This window comes from Cebus imitator, unplaced genomic scaffold, assembly GCF_001604975.1.
Source record: "Cebus imitator isolate Cc_AM_T3 unplaced genomic scaffold, Cebus_imitator-1.0 Scaffold119, whole genome shotgun sequence".
NCBI lineage: Eukaryota > Metazoa > Chordata > Mammalia > Primates > Cebidae > Cebus > Cebus imitator.
In genome coordinates, this window is record NW_016107434.1 from 4,097,070 (window position 1) to 4,111,760 (window position 14,691).

The window sequence follows — 14,691 nt, forward strand, 5'->3', positions numbered from 1 at the left end:
TTTTTTTAAGTGGGCAAATGGATAAACTGTGGTACATCAAACCATGGAATATTATTCAGTGCTAAAAAGAAATGAGTTATCCAGCCATGAAAATACATAGAGGAACCTTAAACCCATGTTACTAAGCACGAGAAGTCAATCCAAAAAGGCTACATGCTGTCTGATTCCAACTATATGGCTTTCTGGAAAAGGTAAATCTAAGAAAACAGTAAAAAGATCAGTGGTTTCAGGGGGAGGGAGAGATGAACAAGCTGAGTACAGAGGATTTTTTTTTTTTTTTTTTTGCATTTTAGGTTTTGGGGTACATGTGAAGAACATGCAAGATTGTTGCATAGGTACACACGTGGCAGTTTGATTTGCTGCCTTCCTCCCCTTCACCTATATCTGGCATGTCTCCCCATGCTGTCTCTCCCCAACTCTCCAACCCCCGCTGTCCCCACCCCATTTCCCCCCAGTTGACCCCAGTGTGTAGTGCTCCCCTCCCTGTGTCCATGTGTTCTCATTGTTCAACACCCACCTATGAGTGAGAACATGTGGTGTTTGATTTTCTGCTCTTGTGTCAGTTTGCTGAGAATGATGGTTTCCAGGTTCATCCACGTCCCTACAAAGGACACGAGCTCATCATTTTTGATGGCTGCATAATATTCCATGGTGTATATGTGCCACATTTTCCCTGTCCAGTCTATCATCGATGGGCATTTGGGTTGGTTCCAGGTGTTTGCTGTTGTAAACAGTGCTGCAGTGAACATTCGTGGAGCACAGAGGATTTTTAGGGCAGCAGAAACAGTATAAGGGTGGATGTATGCCATTAAATACTTGTCCAAACCGATAGAACGTGCAACACCAAAAGAGAATCTTAATGCAAATTATGGAATTTGGGTGATAACATACAAGTTTATCAGTTGTCACAAATGTACCACTGCTGGGTGATAATCAAAATGGGGAAGGCTGCACCTGTATGGGGCAGGGAATATATGAGAACTCTCAGGACCCTTCTCAGTTTTGCTGTGAACCTAAAACTGCTCTGAAAAATAACATTTGTTACCAAAAAGTTTTAAAATGTTTTAAAAAGGATAACCTCATTCTTATATTTCAAATATAACAATGATCACTATGTTTAAAATACTAAAATTAACATATATCTGTTGTCTTTGTATCTTCTAAGGCCTCTAGGCTTTAACTGCTTTATGATACAGGCTGTGTCATTACATAGTAGTATTATTTTGGGGTGTGGAGTAAAGGCTGGATGATGGGAAGGGGGCCTTGACCCAGGCCCCAAAAAGGGTTTTCTCCCAAAGAGCTCCTTCCAAAACCAGGCCCTGTGTTATGATACCGTTTCACTCACCATTGGGTTTCTATGATAACTGGCAGACAATTATGCTAATTAGAATATTATTGATCTTTCAAGAGAGATAAATTTCAGTGGACACACCAGTTAACCTCTAGGAATTAAGAAGATACCTGGGTTTTGTACCTTGCCACTTCAAAAGGAAGATTAATGCCCCATTAGTTGTTTTTACAAGCCTCTATTTTCTTCTCAATAGTAGAAAATGGAATAAATAATGAGTTTACACAAAAAGAAATATTTTCTATCAGCTTTAATCTGTAATTGGCTGGCAATGCATCAATAGCAGCTGCAGATCTCGTTCTACCTTTTGCTAGAGCTGACCTCCAGGTGTATTTTAGAAACCACATCAACCAAGGAGCCCTGCCTCCCAGCACGAGCCATTTCCTAATAACAAAGTCACTCTGGTGAGATGAATTTGAGCTGCAAATACTTTTAAAGAATCAGACTTTGGAGAAATTCGATTTATTTATTTATTTAGAGACAGAGTTTTGCTCTTGTTGCCCAAGCTGGAGTGCAATGGCGCAATCTCGGCTCACTGCAACTTCCGCCTCACAGATTCAAGTGATTATCCTGCCTCAGCCTCCCTAGTAGCTGGGACTACCGGCATGCAGCAGCTAATTTTTGTATTTTTAGTAGAAACAGCATTTCACCGTGTGAGCCAAGCTGGTCTCGAACTCCTGACCTCAGTTGATCTGCCTGCCTCAGCCTCCCAAAGTGCTGGGATTACAGGCATGAGCCATGGCGCCAGGCTGAGAAATTACAATTTTACATCAAACAAAAAGTAGAGTTCACAGCCCTATTACGGTACTTTTAGAGCTTTTCTTCTTGACCACTTGAGCTCTAGATGTAGTAGGCAAACTGATACTTAACTAGATTTTTTCATTGTTTATTTTAATAAGTCAGGAATTTGTAGAATTACAGATTGATTGCACTCTTTGATGGTACTCAAGTTGGTGAATCTTAGGTGATAATTGCTAATAGGTGAACAATAATGTGAAACATTCAGTGATTTTTGCATTCTCATTGTTAGATTCAGAGACAAGGCTACTTACTCACTGTATATTTTCACCCCAGGGCTTTTTATCCTACGGCCAGCTCCAGAAACAGTTGTGAGGCAGATGACTTTTGTTCTCCATCTGCACACATCCTTCCTTTGGAGATGCTCCAAGGATTTCTTCCCTGGCATTCTGACATTTAACAAAGGAATGTTAGCTTTCCCTCTGTAGCTACTTAGGCAGTAGTGGAAAAAATTCAGGGATTCATGAGCTGAACTTATATATTATGTGTGTACCCCTTTCTCTGGAGAAAACCACAGGTTCCACAAGGTTTTTTTTTTTTTAAAGTTTGGCAATGTAAAAAAGCTAAGTCAGTGTTGCTTACCTCTCCTTTCTCTACTCAAAATTTATTTGTGCCATGAACTCTGTAATTTGATAGATTATTCTTTAATTAGTTACTGGATTTGCCTATCAGTGGAGTTGTTTTGAGGAGAAAACCTTACCCCAACCAAATGATTCCAGTAGTGGGAACTTCATGGACCAGATCGTAAGGCAGAGGGCTTTAAAGTTCTCTTCAAATCACACCAGTAGGTGGCCTCAGATTCCACCTGTGCAGCTGCTCCACTCCAGTCTCTCCCTCTGCAGAGTTCAGCAGCCCTTAGAGACGACTGTGGAATTCACTGCACCTTCTTTCTGTTATATTCTTTGCCCATAGTCAGTGAATATATTTTGAGTACGTATAGACCCCAGAACATTTTGTCACATAACAATTGGAATTCCACCTTGCGTATCCCAATTCATTAGCACTCTTGTTCTGAATTTTAACTGTACTCAGTTTTAAAGTGTTTTATCATCTCCTCTTGTTTATCTAAGATCTTGGGTATTAGTAGCCAGTCGTTTCGAGACTTGGCTGTAATATATGCTTCTTGTTGAGTGTTTCTTTCATTCCTCCTTTATTATTTCCCTTATTTTTTCATTCTGTTTTTCTATGTTTCTCATTTCATGCTGCAGTCACTTGAGGCCTTCCATGTTACAGCAGCTCCTGCGACGCCTCGTTTTTGATGTGCCACAACTCAATGAATACTGCAAAATGCCTCTCAAGGTAAACATCACTGTTGTTACAGAAATACAGTCTATTGCACAGGAAACTTGCATTCTAATAATGTGATGTCTTCACAGTTTGGAGGTAAAATTACATGCTAAATGGATTTTACTCCCTTAAATTGATGGTTAGCTAACAAGATACATCCCAAAACCAAGTCTTTTCTTGAATGTCAAGGTTGAATAAAATTGCTCTGATTTTCTTTAACTGCTTTCCACTGACTACTTGATATTTAGCCGCAGTTAGTATGGGGATTTAGATTTTGTGCTTTCCCGCTATAATTAGGTTTCAGAATGTGTTCCTCTCAAAAAAGCTTTGAAGTGCATGTGGTTTTTTCATTAAATGGATTAAAGTGTCCCTTTTCTATTCCATGCTGTTTTGTGCTTTTCTTCTTTGTAAGAAATCCTCTTAGGTTTTCCACTTTTTTTTTTTTTTTTTTTTTTTTTTTTTTTTNGATGGAGTCTTGCTCTGTCACCCAGGCTGAAATGCAGTAGTGTGATCTTAGCTCACTACAACCTCCACCTCCCAGGTTCAAGCAGTTCTCCTGCCTCAGCCTCCAGAGAAGCTGGGACTACAGGAACACGCCACCACGCCCGGCTAATTTTGTTTTTTGTTTTGTTTTTAGTAGAAACAGGGTTTCACCATGTTGGCCAGGCTGGTCTCAAACTCCTGAGCTCAAGTGATCCTCCCGCCTCAGCCTCCCAAGGTGCTGAGATTACAGGTGTGAGCCACTGCACCTGGCTGTCTTTCTTAATTAAAAACCCACAGACCCCTCTCTCTTGCCAATAAAAAAAGAACCAAAGACCCCTCTCTTTCAGTGAGCCCTTGGTCTCACTCTCTGACCCACACTTGAGTGCAGTGGCACAGCCGCAGCTTACTACAGCCCTGAGCTCAAGCAACCCCCCTTCCTCAGTTTCCCAAAGTGCTGGGATTACAGCAGGTGTGAACCACCATGGCTGGCCTTCCCTTTTTTTATTGCCTTGTTTCTGGTTTTCTCATAATTTACAACTATTTTCTCACTAGAGGCATCTGGACCTGGTGAGAGGGGGCCCGCATCAGCCACCCACCCACGCGCACCATCGTTTTACCCTTCATCGCCGAGGCACTTGCCATATTCCCATATGCAAAAGTGTTAGCAATGGCTGGCCACACCTGAAAATCCTACCTAATGCTTTTCACAGCACTTTTCCTTATAGTCCAAGCAAGTATTTCAGAAAGCATTCTACTGGGATACCCAGAATTCTCAGAGGCCTTTAGTTCAATCCCCTGTCTCCATACCACGCAGAAAACACTTTATGTGTTATCAGAGATTCCACAGCCCTCCAAGGACTAATTCTTCTCTCTAGCAACCCCATTTTTAATGTCAAAAAAATACTTCAACTGAAAACCATAGTGTGCACAGCTTAATTTGATATTGCTTCCTCTGAAATCCTTTGCTGCCAGCTGGATGCTGGCTTTGAAGAGACATTATTGGTAACACTGAATAAGCTTACTTTTACCGCTCATATCAGTGGGATTTTTCTTAGAGGACGTGGATCACACCTGCTGGTATGGAAACCTCACCGGTATACTTCCGCCCTCTACTGGCAAGATGTGAAACCACTGTCAAATCAGCAGGCTGTGATAAAGACAGTGCGGAGGGAGGAACCCGGGGAGCAGGGGCAAGAAAACAACGGGTAGTAATTGATGTAGAGAAAATCTTCAGACCCACAACTTGCTGCCCGCTGTCCTCTCCTCATATCAGCATTCCCCCAAGATCTTCCAGAGTTACAAGCAAAGGTCCCAAAAGAAATTCTTTCCACCCCTGACTGGTTAGAACAGCACACAGTGACTACTTTCAGAAGGTGGCACTTTCTTGTTCAAAGTGGAAACAGTTCTCCATTTTCTAGTAACTGCTAGGGGCACATTAGGAGGCACAAGAATTAATCAGGTGGATCAGCTCAGGCTCAAGCTCATTAGGCAGAGAGCAGACTGTTCCCAGCGGTGTTTGAAGGGCCTCTGTAGACAGCCCAGCTGTTTCTCATGCTTCATTCTCATGATCTCTGCTTGCTATTTTTTTCTCTCCTGCACATTTTGATGCCCATGGACTTTCTCTGTCCCACCCTGCCAACGCCATCCTCTTCTGAACTTACCAGCTTCTGACGAATCACTATGAACAGTGCTGGAAGTATTACTGCCTGCCTTCAGGATGGGGGAGCTATGGGCTAGCTGTGGAAGAAGAGCTGCACCTAACAGAGAAGCTTTTCTGGGGGATTTTTGACTCTCTCTCCCATAAGGTAATGACAGTACTTTCTGAACAAAAAGAATCTCAGTGCCCAGCACCTACAGATAATAACAGCCATCATCTATTTAGCTTTCCATTTGCCAGGACTTCACAAGCATATTAAGCTAATCCTTACCCATCTCTCTGAAACGGAAACTTGCAAAATCCTTATTTTACAGGTGAAGAGAAGCCTCAGAGTATTGAATAAATTTTCACATTTACAAAGCCGTACATGGGAGACTGAATTACACACATATTATTTGGTGTCAGTCTTGATGTCTTACCTCCCTATTCCTTCCCCCCACATTGGGTGTGGCTCCTGTCTGCCAACCTTCACTAAGCTCGAGCCAGGAGGGAAAGTCCTGGCATCTGCTGTGAGGGTGGGAAAGGGGATTTCCAGAAGACCTGAAGCCATTCTAGAAGAGGTTCTTCGCAGTCACTCATTTGAGGAGGCATCGGGTGAGAACTCAGAGCCTCTGAGCCCCAGGCCTTACCGAACAGTGTGATTGACGTAGAGTTCTGACTCTTGGGCTTTGCTCCACTTCACCTAACCCGATTTGTGAAGTCACCAGCTTGAACGGTAGAAAATGAGTAGGTCTGGTTTTCTTAGGGAAGTCTAGAACAGGCATATAGCTTGTTCACCTACACTTAGATTTTCTTTATCCATGGATTTCTTTGGTCTAGTATAAGCAGATCAGACGGGATGGGGCGTGTTCAGGGTGGTATGGCCATAGACCACAATGCTATTGAGCATAAGCAGTCAGAATCTCTTCCCAACCCCATGCTGTTTGACTGAAATTCATTTCTGGCTGAGTTCAAGAGAGAATGGTGGCTATCGAGTGACCTGCAGATGATGTCAACATATGACCCATATCAGCTACTGCAGAGCTCTGCTCCATCCAGCTGCAGGCTGGGTCTATTTCTATGACCATCCTTAGCAGACAAGTTGATAGTCATTTCTGGCCTAGTGAGAACTACTTTAACCCTTAGGTAGTCTTGAAATTAACCATTTAGGAGATATTGATTTAAACCTGTTTAAGATTTTTCAACTTAAAGCAAATGGTGACTTGAGGGCTTTATAGAGTGTTGTTGTTGGTTTTTTTTAATCCCCCAAGAATACCTTCATTTCCACATATTTCTGGTGTTAAACATTTTTCATTTTGGTTAATGCAGATAAATGCCTGCATTTTATTTGTACTTTCAACGGATTGGTGAATGGTTCTGTCTAAGGGCATGGTTCTGCTTTCTCTACTAACATGGACTTAATCTTCCCTCACAGAAATATGACCCAGATCTTTTCCGAATGGCCCTGCCTTGTCTCAGTGCGATAGCTGGTGCCTTGCCACCAGATTATTTAGATACCAGAATCACAGCCACACTGGAGAAGCAGATCTCAGTGGATGCAGATGGCAACTTTGACCCAAAACCTATCAACACCATGAAGTAAGCCGGAATCCTCTCTAAGGCGCTCCCGTGTTTTGTCCAGTAGCCAATGTTTTCTTCCAGATGGTAGCAGGAAATGCGAGCTTTGCCTCTTTCCCTCCTGCCAACAGTGTTCGTTATTTCTGTTGACATGACAAGTCCCATCAGGCACAAGATTTAATCCATACGTATCTGTATTATTATATTCTGGGGTTTTGGTCGGGGAGAAAAGGGTTGGTTTATTTATTACAAGAGATGGATGCTCCCACAAATAAATGTCTCCTGAGGCACTGAGAGAACTACTCAGACAAATTATGCAATTAATTTATTAATGAGCTTTTTGACAAAATCTTTGCTCTTAGTGAATTAGGCCCATATGGTTCTAATAGCATCATATATCACAACAGCTCCGTAAGTAACACTCAGCTGAGTCCTGGCAAGGCTAGGGTGCGTTGGCAGAACAGTGCAGGGTCCTCATTGGAAAAGATGAACCTGCTCTTTGCCATGCCAAGAGATGCTGGAACTTTGGAATAGCCCTACCACTCCACCTTTTAATTTCTGCCTGTAATTTTCCTGAATTTCTGAGTGGTATTGACTAGGCCATGGAGGTGTGCTTATACCTTGGGCAAAATATTGCTAAGTTTTGGTTTGTGGTAGTTCTGTCCAGTTACGAATATGTGCTGTAGGGTATACAGTCAGCTCCAGGTGCATTTTTTTTTTTTTTTTTTTTTTTTGAGGTGGAGTTTCGCTCTTGTTACCCAGGCTCGAGTGCAATGGCGCGATCTCGGCTCACCACAACCTCCGCCTCCTGGGTTCAGGCAATTCTCCTGCCTCAGCCTCCTGAGTAGCTGGGACTACAGACACGCGCCACCATGCCCAGCTAATTTTTTTGTAGTTTTAGTAGAGATGGGGTTTCACCATGTTGACCAGGATGGTCTCGATCTCTTGACCTCGTGATCCACCCGCCTCGGCCTCCCAAAGTGCTGGGATTACAGGTGTGAGCCACCGCGCCCGGCCCTCCAGGTGCATTTTAAATGAAGAGCTCCAACACTGCTTCACAGTGGGCAGGGAAACTAAGCCTGAGTCTATATGAGCCCCTTGGACCTGTCTTTCATGGCAGAAGTTCTCAGATGAAAGCCTGAACCCTTCCCAGGGGGACTGTCTGCTTTGATGATGTGTAAAATTCGTGTTTGGGATAATTAAACATTCCACTGGACAGAGCCTTGAGCTGTGGGGATGGTGGGACAGAATTGAACCTTCTGTAAGAAAGAGGTAAGGAGCATGGTAAACCATCAAGCTGGGGCCAAAGAGGGCAGGTGCTGACTTCAGAGAACTCTGCCTGTACGTGTAACGGTGCTAAAGAAAGACAAAGCAAATGGTGTAATAACTTGGATCATTTTTAAAACATTATGAGAAAACATTGTACTCTAGCCGTTGTGTGTTAATGGCAAGTAGTTCTGTGTTATTTTGAGAGTTCTGATTATTCAGATATACCTGTGACATCAATATAGTTCATTGATTAATGTGAGGAATGGAGACTAACCCTGACTTACTTAAGGAGAAAAGCACCTTATTGCAAGAATACAGGGTAATTATTAAAACCTAGTGAAAGGCTAACCTGGCCTCAGCACACGTAGTTACCAGGGAAAGACAGGAATCAGGCACAGTGAGCAAGTGGACAATCTACAAATGTTTCCATTGGGTGAATCGCCTTGAAGAATTTACTGCCTATGGCGATGTGCAGTGGCTCATGCCTGTTATCCCAACACTTTGGGAGGCTGAGGTGGATAGATCATCTGAGGTCGAGAGTTCGAGACCAGCCTGACCAAAATGGAGAAACCCCTGTCTCTACCAAAAATACAAAAAAAAATTAGCCGGGCATGGTGGCGCATGCCTGTAATCCCAGCTACTTGGGAGGCTGAGGCAGGAGAATCGCTTGAACCTGGGAGGCAGAGGTTGCAGTGAGCCAAGATCACACCATTGTACTCCAGCCTGGGCAACAAGAGTGAAAGTCCTTTTCAAAAACAAAAACAAAAACAAACAAACAAAAAGCTTTTACTGCCCTTCTTTTACCCAACTACTCAAGACTTAAATTCCACAGAGAGTAAGTCTGATTTGCCTAGTCATATGCCCATCTTTGGTGACAGTTCACGTAACCTTGCATGCAATATGGGAAGACTGTGCCATGCAAAGGGGGAATGGAGATTCTGATACCAACAGAAGGGACAAGAGCTGTTTTCTGGGAAAATAACAGCAGTTATCTACCGTACTTCCAAAATTCTAGTATTTTACCATAAGCCACTGAGCCCAAAAAAGTAGAAAACCACTATTTCATAACATATGGCTCTCTGGCTACCCATTTCTACCATTTCCAGATTGCAGCCAGAGGATGACTGGTCATTTACCTTGGTGGTTCTGTCTAACCAAGTTGGGTCTGGTCCAGGAAGCAGGAGAACCCAGAGCAGATGGCAGCAGCCCTGCCCAGCCAAGGATCCCGCAGAGATGTTCCATGGTTAGACTTGGGAGTGTCTGTGACCTAACCTTGGCTGTGCCACTCCTAATCAGGAATGTCACTGTGCCTGGAGTCCAGCTTTAGCTTTGGGGTTAGCTGGCTGATCAAATCCAACTGTGACAGCTGATTGATTGGTAGTCTGACCATCTTTTTCTATATCTGGCTGAAGTGCTTAGGGAGGTCGTAATTTTTTTTTTCCTCATTTCACAGTTTTTCCTTGCCTGAGAAATTGGAATACATCGTCACCAAGTATGCTGAGCATTCACATGATAAATGGGCCTGTGACAAGGTAGGGATTACCATTCCAACTGACAATCATCAGGAAGGAAAAACAGCCCAAGAACATTAAAGAACTCAATACTGGAAATCTACCTGATTTGTCTAAGTGACAGACTTACCATGCCAAGAGCATTTATTATTTCTGAGTAGTGATTTCCCAGGGTTGGTAGACGTCAGAGAAATAGGTGACAGCGACTGCTGGTGTTGCTTTTGTATTTCTCAAAAAAATGATCAATTCTGGAAGTGTTAACTTCTTTCTTAACATTTACTTACTGGAGTTTGTGCCCAAACACAGGCTTGTATGTGTTTGATGTAAATGCATGATGGGGACAGGGAAGCTTCTATTTAATTTTTGTCTTTGAATGCAGATTGGGGGGAAAAAATGAAATTGAAAGCCTAACCCTTGCATTTTTCTAGAAGGCTGGATTTTATTCTTGGGAAGACACTCAGTCATTTTCTTATGGTAGACAGTGGTAGAATTCCCAGACACTCCCTTATTAATAAGGCTCTCCATCTGGTGTTGAAAATTCCTCACCACATGAGGTCAGACTGTTTAATACGTTTAACTGCTATATCAGCCCTTTAACACTGGCAGGCAAAGTGGGAAGACTGTGCCAAAGTTATCCAGGATTCCTGTGGGCAGCCAGTTAAGGATTGGGGCCGTTTCTCACCTGAAGCCTGCAGTGTGTAACAGTGAACCCATGTCCACCACAAAGTCACAGAAAACCACCTCCGTGCAATGTGCCCTCAGAGAGGGGACACCTTGAGCCATCAGCTCAGCCTCTGTGTGGATGTAGGCTCAGCTCATCCTTCCGTGAGTCTCCTGGGGGCTGATGATAGTAGCTAGCATTGTAACTATAGAACAGGCTAATACCTCATGATTCTAAAACAGGAGTTGGCAAATCTGTTCTGTAAAGGGCTGTATGATCAACGTTAAAGGCTTCGAGGGCCAGACCATCTCCATTGCAACAACCCTTCTCGGCTGTTGTAGCCATAGACAAGGCATAAACAAAAGTGGGTGCCTGTGTTCCAACCAGATTTTCTTAATTCTGAAAAGGTGGTCAGCTAGATTTGACTCGGGGGACGTAGCCAGCGGGCCCTTGCTCTAGAGCATCTGCATTTTCTAAGAACTCTGCCTATGGCCATTTGGCCAGCCTGTGAATTAGGGAGAAGACTCACCTCTAGGAGTCCGTAGCATTAGCCAATCCATCACTCAACCATGTGGATTTTAACTCCTGAGTCTCTCTTGAATCTGTATATTTGTCTCTGTTCTTATGCCATGACTTCAGTCCAAGCTGCCACCATCTTTGACCCAGACGACTGGGACATGCTCTTTACAGGTCTTCCCAAGTACATTTGCTCCAGTCTGTTCTTCATACTGCAAGAAAGTCAGAGTTTCAATACACAAATGGAGTCATATATATTCTACCACTGCTCTTCCTACCCAGCCCCTTCTCCTTATTAAAATCCTTTCACAGTTTGTAACTATTCTGAAGATAAGGGTCAAAATCTTTGGTTTGGCCTGTTAGGCACTGCCTGATGTGACCTCTGCTACCATCTCTAGCCTCATCTCCTCCTCTGCCCTCTGCCCTCCAGCCACCTCCCTTTATTTTGGAGCCTCTCTCTGTCACGTATGCATTACACGTGCCGGAAACCCTCCTCTGTCTGAGCCGGCCAGACACCCACCTGTGCTGTCACACTTCCTCACGGTGTTCACCAACTCATCCTACAAATAGTACCCCAAGCATGAATTCCTAGGATGGCATTTTTCCAGATTTCTCAGCAATGGGCCCTCTTAGCACATTATTCTTCTCTTTCATAGTACTTTCATAGCACACTTATGTATTTATAACAGTTACACATCTATACATTTATTCTAATTATCAATTTTACATTTACTAGTATGTTTATTTGATTGACATCTCTTTCTGCCACTTGACTGTAAGCTTCACGAAAGCATGGTCACATGCCTGCTTACCAGTGCCAGGCGGCACTGATTATCGCACAAGAAAAGGAGTATTTTCCTTGCCCCCAAAAGCCTCATGATCTTGTGGGAGGAACAAAATGAACCAGCCTTTTTGGGGCAAGTTGTTCAGGGCTATGATGGGCGTGGGCACAGAATTAGAGCACTTAGGAGTCCCTAATTCAGCATTCAGGGTCCAGGGTCCCAGAGTTGGTGACATCTACAGTATGAGCTAAAGGATGAGTGGGAGCCATTTGTCACAAGGAGATAAGTGCCCTGCAGGCCTTGGGAATAGCAGGTGCCGACCCAGGGAGGCAAGAGACAGTTTGGCTTTAGGGAACCATGCTTCAGTATAGCTAGAACGTGGAGTAGGATGGGGACAGAGGGTGAAAAATGAGTCTGGAGAGGTCAACATAATCACCTTCCTAGGTTTCCAGGTTATGTGAAAGCATTTGGGTTTTACCAGGATGGCAGCTGACAGAAACATTTGTGTGATTTTTTTTTTTTTTTTTTTTTTTGAGACGGAGTTTCGCTCTTGTTACCCGGGCTGGAGGGCAATGGTGCGATCTCGGCTCACCGCAACCTCCGCCTCCTGGGTTCAGGCAATTCTCCTGCCTCAGCCTCCTGAGTAGCTGGGACTACAGACACACGCCACCATGCCCAGCTAATTTTTTGTAGTTTTAGTAGAGATGGGGTTTCACCACGTTGACCAGGATGGTCTCGATCTCTTGACCTTGTGATCCACCTGCCTCGGCCTCCCAAAGTGCTGGGATTTCAAGCTTGAGCCACCGCGCCCGGCGACTGTGATTTTTTAATATCCCCTGATAATAGTGTAAAAAATGAATCCATGGAGAGGCAGTAAGACTGGAGGCTGGGAGGCTACTTAGGAAGCTGTTGCAGTAACCCCAGTGCGAGCTGATGGTGGCCTGAGCTAACATACTAGCAGGGGAGTGGGTGAGAGAAAGAGAGACAAACAGACAAATGATGGGAGGGGTGCAGTGCAGTGGTGTCAGGGAGGACCCTCATGTCATTGGCTTGGAAAGTGAGTGTAAACCGGGGCTGTTCAGTAAGAACCAAGGGACCCAAGAGGAGGTGACATTGAGAGAAGTAATTTGAGGGGGGCCTGTGGAACATCCAAGCAAAGCTTAAATAGGTTTGAAACAGGAGGGAGCTCTGCGCTGGAAGCACTGATTTGATATTAGTCACTTCTCAGTGATAACTGAAACCACGGGCCTAAGTTAGATCATGTAGGGAGTATATGTCTCTTCAGAAGGGACAGAAGCTTAGGAAATACATTCATTTAACAAATGGACAGACACAGAGATTGAGAAAGAACAGCCAGGAGTCGGGGATGTGGAGTTATGGAAATCAGGGGCTCTTACTTGTCTCTGTATCTGCCGTGCCTAGGACCGAGTCTGGCATGTACCGTAGAAGATGTTTACCCAATATTCGTTGAATAAGTCTCAAAGTTCTTAAACTTCTGTGACTCTAGGAAGCACGCATCACTACAGTTTTGCTCTGGCACTGGCAGGCAAGAGGCGTAAGCCAAACAGGCCCCTCCAGGCAGTGGCAGTAGTTCCACCCTTCCCAGGCCTTGCAGCCCTGGCTTCTGTTCTTCCCGTGAGGGAGATACACTGACCTGAGAAGCACCGTTCCCAGGGCCTTTTGAAACATCCTGTTTTGAGTGGGCCTGAAACACAAGCGAGAAAGTGGAGAGGACAGCAGCTGAAACAAGAAGGAATAAAAGAGCAGAGTTCAAGATTCAGGAGGCAGAGAGCCTGATGGCTTGAAAGGATCAATTAGACATTTTTGAGGGGAATTTCCAAGCCTTGTCACTATCCATTATTCCACTTGCTCAATGAAAATAGAAGCAGGGATTTGGGTCACGTAGCAGGGTTCTTTGCGTGCCAAGGATATTTGAACTGAGAACATTTCTACAGAGTCAGAATGGATGGAAATATGGGATTTCCCTGGATGAAAATGTGAAGACCCACCCACTGATAAGGCCCTTCAAGACATTAACGGAGAAGGTAAGACACAGGCCTCTGGTAACGCTGTGGGGCCATTCTGTTTCCTTCCTTGAGTAATTTTTTCAGGAGCTCAGAGGAGTTCAGGGCATAGTCACTCTGAAGTCCCTAAAACGTCTTCTGGGACTCAGTAAACTATTCACAACTTTGCTAGTGGGCAAGTGCCTCGGGATGGGTTTCCAAGAGCTCAGCCTCACTTTCTGTTCTTTGGCTTGCAGAGGCTGTTGGTGAAAGAAGCGTTGTTCAGCACTTACAGGCTGGACCAAAATGCATTTGTAGTTCTCCTGCAACTGAACTGAACCAGGAAGGGGTCTGGTTAGGGCAGGGCAGGGAGAAGGCACAGTGAATTGCTGGAGAGAATTCAGACAAGGCCGGGCGCAGTGGTTCACACCTGCAGTCGCAGCACTTTCGAAGGCCGAGGTGGGAAGGTCGTGATGTCAAGAGATCAAGACTATTCTCGCCAACATGGCGAAACCCCGTCTCTACGAAAAATACAAAACTTAGCTGGGCATGGTGGTGCATGCCTATTGTCCCAGCTACTCGGGAAGCTGAGGCGAGAGAATAGTGTGAACCTAGGAGGCAGAGGTTGTAGTACAGTGAGTCAAGGTGGCGCTACTGCACTCCAGCCTGGCGACAGAGTGCGGCTCCATCTCAAATTTTTTTTGTCTGAAAAGAATTCAGACAAAAATAATTTCTTTTTTCTTACTTTCTGTCTTTGTCTTTGGTTTTTTTTTTTTTTTTTTTTTTTTTTTTTTTTTTTTTTTTTTTTTTTTTTTTTTT

General features: G+C 44.1%; 1 protein-coding gene across 7 annotated transcripts in view; it reads left to right on the forward strand.

Moving 5' to 3' along the window:
* RYR3 (ryanodine receptor 3) overlaps nt 1-14,691 on the forward strand; it is a 556,286-nt gene that overhangs the window by 422,771 nt on the left and 118,824 nt on the right. For all 7 annotated transcript variants that reach the window (XM_037742376.1, XM_037742379.1, XM_037742378.1 and 4 more), the window contains 5 exons: nt 3,355-3,445; nt 5,581-5,721; nt 6,988-7,151; nt 9,853-9,931; nt 13,825-13,914. In XM_037742376.1, the coding sequence (XP_037598304.1) occupies nt 3,355-3,445; nt 5,581-5,721; nt 6,988-7,151; nt 9,853-9,931; nt 13,825-13,914 (565 nt within the window). The remainder of the gene's footprint in view (nt 1-3,354; nt 3,446-5,580; nt 5,722-6,987; nt 7,152-9,852; nt 9,932-13,824; nt 13,915-14,691) is intronic.